Raw genomic sequence first — 5,509 nt, forward strand, 5'->3', positions numbered from 1 at the left:
GAAAAAAGAGCGTTCTTTTTTTGCACTTGCAGCCTTGGGATTTAAGTTTTACTTGAAGCCCCTCTGTCTCTGACCTGTCTGACCTTTCTACACCTTAAATCTGAGGAGTTTGCTCAGGCTGTTACAGTGAGTTAGGCTCAGTGGTTCATACTTGACAGCTCACCCTCCCAGAAAACTCTCAGATCACAAAAAAAATTGATTATAAAGTCACAAAATAACAAATCTGAATAAGCATGAATATCAAGTTTTGAGTCATCTGTACAAGATTGGGATGCTTTCATGACTTGACATATGTGCAACATTTTTATTAAATTATTTCAAATGTTAAATTTTGCTTCAATTTAGGACAAAAAATGTATTTATTAACTTCAACTTTTGTTTTTGACCGGTGAATTTGGAGTGCAGGGAGTGTGGATGGTGGGGGAGGCGGCTAAGCAGTGTGTGGAGTTTGTTTGTAAAAAGGGGAGAGTGATTGAATGGGAAAGTTTTCTGCTATTAGTGGAGAGCAAATTGTGCCACTCCCCCCTCTTCTCCTCAGCCTCTCAGACCCAGACCGCTTAACTCCTTTGCTGGGGAGCACAGGAGAGGAGAAGAAACACCTCAGCCTCTCTCATCTTCCACCGCTGTGCTTAAATATAACAGCAAAAAGCAGAATAACCCCAGCATCTATCATACATTATCACCATTTTCTGCAGGATTATCAGCGTGAATTACTCGTAACTTTGCTGTTGGATGTTCATTGTTGAACATCACAAACTTTATCATCAGTACCACTTCTGTCATCATCATTGTCCGTGTCTTCATCATCCTTATCATCATCATCTAAAACAACTTAATCATTAAAGGTAAGTCTTTCATTTCTGTCTCTCACTTGCGGCCGCCAAAATAAAAATTTGAATTTAATTTTAAGTTAGTAGTTTAAATTTGCTTCAGTTCCTTTGCATTCTGTGTATGGTGGATTTACTCCACTGTATTACACTAGTGGGCTTTGTTTTGAGGGGTTTAAGCATTATGTCCTAATACTGCGGTACAGTATAGTACCACAAAGGCTTTGCAAAAATCCCTTTCATCCCTCTAATATGTAAATGGCTGTGCGGTGAATGAACACTGTATTTTATGTTTTGTATTTTTATTCACCTGATAATGAAAATTAAAAGACAGAAAAATAACAAATGTGCAAATGTGGCAAACAGCTATAATCACACATAATCCTTGTGTTACAGTCTTGTGCACAGTTGCAGTCATTACCTCCTCTAGGTGCGCTTTTGTGTAATTCTCAACACTCTTGTTAAAAGATATTCATCTTCAATCATTAACTGCTGTGAACGAGGGTGGAAAAATAAAGAAAGCAGTTTGTCTTTGTTGCCAAACACAGCCCACAGACAGGAAATCATATAAAAAGGATCATTCTTCTCTCTGACGAGGCACATCACAAGCATTGGATAAGGGTATTACGTGAGGCATAACAAAACACCAGCCAGCATTTGTTTTGAATGGAAAAAATTGGTTCAATTTGAGAATGAATTGTGCATCATTGAATAACAAAACTTAAGTTGTTTTTTGTGTCTGTAAAAAAGAAATAGGTGTAAATGGATTGTAATGTAAAATCTATGGTGCAACTTTAAACGTTAAAGCTGCTATAATCAACATTTTTGTATTATCAATGGATCAAATCAATATGTGTAATGTGAAAGGTGTTGCTTGTAGTGATGTTATGTTCTTTCCTGGAAATATTCCTGTCATTCAAAGGATCAGTTCTTCGACCCTGTGCCGCCTCCTTACAGGACTGTAGTCTTACTCTTCAAAGAGGTATTGTCACACAGGTCGCAAATGTCACACGTGAGTCTGTGCTCCCTTTCATGTGAGCAATAATCCCATCGAAATTCATGCAGCCTTTGTGCTGTCGAGGACCATGTCTGCTGTAGTGGACCTCATCCACTGACCTCATGCTGTGCTTTATGGACGTTGTGAGTCATTCAGCTGTTCTAATGCGTGTTGGCTTCCCTCTGGATTATTGAAGCATGACCACGGCTGACTTGACACCACAGACTGTATACATTTAAAAGTGACCCTCCAGTGACAACGTGATAATGTGCCCTCTACAGTGAGCCGACGTGCAAGTTCCCCCCTGGGGGCCCCTCCGGTGCAGAAAATGTTATAAAGTGCCCTCCAGGGTGCCCTTTCAGTGGAGAAAACACAGTAAAATGCCCTCCAGGGTGCCCTTTCAGTGGAGAAAATGTTATAACGTGCCCTCCAGGGTGCCCTTTCAGTGGAGAAAATGTTATAAAGTGCCCTCCAGGGTACCCTTTCAGTGGAGAAAACACAGTAAAATGCCCTCCAGGGTGCCCTTTCAGTGGAGAAAATGTTATAAAGTGCCCTGGAGGGTGCAATTTTTAGTGGAGAAAACATGATAAAAATGCTCAATAGGGTGCCTTTTCAGTGATCAAAATGAGGTAAAATCCCCTCCAGGGTGCCCCTCCAATGGAGGAAATGTGATGATTGCCATCTGAAGTGACCCTCTAGTGGAGAAAATGTGATGGAGTGCCCTCTACGGTGTCTTTCTAATGGAGAAAATATCATAAAGTCCCCTCTTTTGTTGCCTTTCCTGTGGAGAAGGTGTGATAAAGTGCCCTCTGAAGTGCCCCTCCAGTGGAGAAAACATGATGGAGTGCCCTCTGCGGTGTCCCTCCAGTGGAGAAAACATCATGGAGTGCCCTCTATGGTGTCCCTCCAGTGGAGAAAACTCCAGTGGAGAAAACATCATGGAGTGCCCTCTATGGTGTCCCTCCAGTGGAGAAAACATCATGGATTGCCCTCTATGGTGTCCCTCCAGTGGAATAAACATGATGGAGTGCCCTCTACGGTGTCCCTCCAGTGGAGAAAACATCATGGAGTGCCCTCTATGGTGTCCCTCCAGTGGAGAAAATGTGAAAAAGTGCCGTCTAGGGTGCCCTTTCATGGAGAAAACAAGGTAAAATGCCCCCCTGGGTGCCCTTCCAGTAGAAAAAACATGACGGAGTGCTTTCTGGTGCTTGCACTGTGGGCCCAATAATGCAGAAGAACTGGGTAATTTTTTAGCTGGGAAGTCACTTTTTTGGCTTCATGCGCCACTGTGCAACTTTCATAGGAATGGGCGGGGCCCTGCCTCCAAGGTTGTATCCAGTTGTCTTAATACATCCATGGATCATTTTCTGGTGGAGTCGGTGGAGACCAAAAGTGAGTCATTATTAGACTAACGTTTCCCAGGTGGTCAGAAACACTACAATAAATAAATACCAATGCTGCTCCATTACTGCTGAATTTGTAAACAAGTAACTGTTAACTAACCTGTTAGCCATATAAACTGAACTTGTATTTGTTTTTGCTGCCCCCAAATGGCCAAAAAAGTCAATATTTGCAGGTTTAAATTTTTAATTTGACAGTTTTGATACTGAATCAAAACTCTGCTTCCTCCTACCCTCCAGCAGCCTCACCATGTATTTGGAGAACAAAAACAACCTGGAGATTGAGATGTCTCAGGCGTCAGCCCAGGGCCATCCAGGCAGGAGCAGCCTGAGGTCACCACAGGCCGTCGCGGGGAACTTTGGGGAGCTGCGCCTTCTGCAGGGCATCTCAGAGAGGAGAGAAACCCAGAAGATGCAGCAGTCTGCAGTTCTGCCCTCAGGACAGTGCGTCATCCACACTGAGGGCTTTGTCCCTGTGCGACAAGAGGACGGGTATGTCTGCTGAAAGTGTTTCTGCTCTCCCATTTATTAACAAGACATGTCACTCTTGGAGTTTTATCATTATATTCTATTTACAAGCATTATTGGAGGGAAAGGCTCTAACCAGTTGAGCTCATTGTCAGTGGACTGTGTCAATCGATGAGCTAAGTGGAAACCTTTAAGCCAAAAACACAAAATCTAGTTAATGCAGGTTTTAAGTTTATGTTTAAAGCCCTACATGAACACTTGGTTAAGGGTTCATGTACTAGTTACTACAAGTTATCCTTGCGCTCTAGTTAACAGAGAGTTCAGCACTCATTCTCTCTTCTCACTGGGTTTCCTGGAGGACAGACATAACAACAGTTCAACAATTTAAACCACACGTGCAGAGGCACATGACACACACCCTGTCAGTTAAAGCTTCCAGGGGAAGGATGAACATACGTGGAAAAAACAGTCATTTTCTTATAAAGTATGATCATTCACACACACAGACTTGAGTGTGTGTGACTGTGGGTGTGTATCTCAGTCACTCAGGGGGTTGCTAATCTCAAGCCTGTGGCTGTGACGTTACTGGGATTAAACTGGGGAATTTTTTGCTTCATGAACTAAGTCAAAGTTGCACGTGATGAAGAGCATACTACAGCTGATGCATATGTGTATCCTGCATTGGCCTGTGGTGGGGCGGATTTATAGTGTTTGCAGTGATTTTCACGAATACTCTTTAATGCCTGGAGTGACCATAAGGCGCTGTAATAAAACATGACGGCCAAAAACACAGATTAATCTGGTAGATGTGATTGCAGGGCACACACAGTGCGTCAGATATGGCTTCAATAATTAGACATATCAATCATAAATACTAAAGAGGCAACAACAAAAAATCTGAAACTAAACCAAATACCATCACCACATATGTTCATAAAGTGGACAGATGATGGCTGAATAAGCAGACATGGTGAATGAGTTTGGACAGAGGATATAAGGAGTGAAACCTGTTCACCTGCTTCATCGAGTTTACAGTAATAAAAGCTGTGAGGGAGCTGCTGCTGTTAAAAATTTGAACATGATTGCATCTGACATGTTGACAATATTTTTCTGGCCAATTAGCTCATACCTCGATAAAAAGAATGCTGCAGTGGTGGTAGCTGTCAGGATGTCTGTCTGGCACTTTTTAAATGTTTGAACACAGGAATAAAAGGATCTCAGTGTGATGGACGTGTTTGGGCCAAAATTATTAGACTTAAAAGTTACCTAAAAAGACTGTTTGCTTGACTTTTTTTTAAAAAAAAGAATTGGACATGAGACATTTATATAATAATAGCAGGCATTTTTGATGCAGAATCTTTCTTAAGATAAACTGATGGTTGTATCAGATGTCCAAGATCATACAGAATATTTCCTCTTCATCAGAAGAAAATGTGTGTGGGAGCTGTAGCTCTTAAGTTAGTGGTTAACAGTGTTGCCTAAAGTTACTGTTAAAAGACACTTGTTACATTATAGCATCACACACTCACCCCGGTCTACAGTTTATAATCTTCAGCTTTGCAGGTTATAATAACAGGAATGACACACCTGCATCCCCCAGTCACAATTTGCGTTTCACTGTGACGTTTTTGACCTTTTTACCCACAAATAATGTGAACTAGTCCATACCCATTGGTAGCTTTGTCACCTTCTACCTATGCCAATCCTCAATGCCTATGTGCAGTTTCACATAGATTGACCACGTCAGTGAGTAGAAAAATGTGGGACAGACAGAATGACTGACTGACAGAATGACACACTGACAGTTTCCGTGATTA

General features: G+C 41.8%; 1 protein-coding gene across 1 annotated transcript in view; it reads left to right on the forward strand.

Moving 5' to 3' along the window:
* The first annotated feature begins 641 nt into the window (after positions 1-641).
* oca2 (oculocutaneous albinism II) overlaps positions 642-5,509 on the forward strand; it is an 84,252-nt gene continuing 79,384 nt past the window's right edge. The window contains exons 1-2 of the mRNA XM_050054592.1: positions 642-845; positions 3,465-3,716. Of these exons, the coding sequence (XP_049910549.1) occupies positions 3,475-3,716 (242 nt within the window). The 5' untranslated portion in view covers positions 642-845; positions 3,465-3,474. The remainder of the gene's footprint in view (positions 846-3,464; positions 3,717-5,509) is intronic.

Source organism: Epinephelus moara, chromosome 10, assembly GCF_006386435.1.
Source record: "Epinephelus moara isolate mb chromosome 10, YSFRI_EMoa_1.0, whole genome shotgun sequence".
In the NCBI taxonomy this organism is placed as follows: domain Eukaryota; kingdom Metazoa; phylum Chordata; class Actinopteri; order Perciformes; family Serranidae; genus Epinephelus; species Epinephelus moara.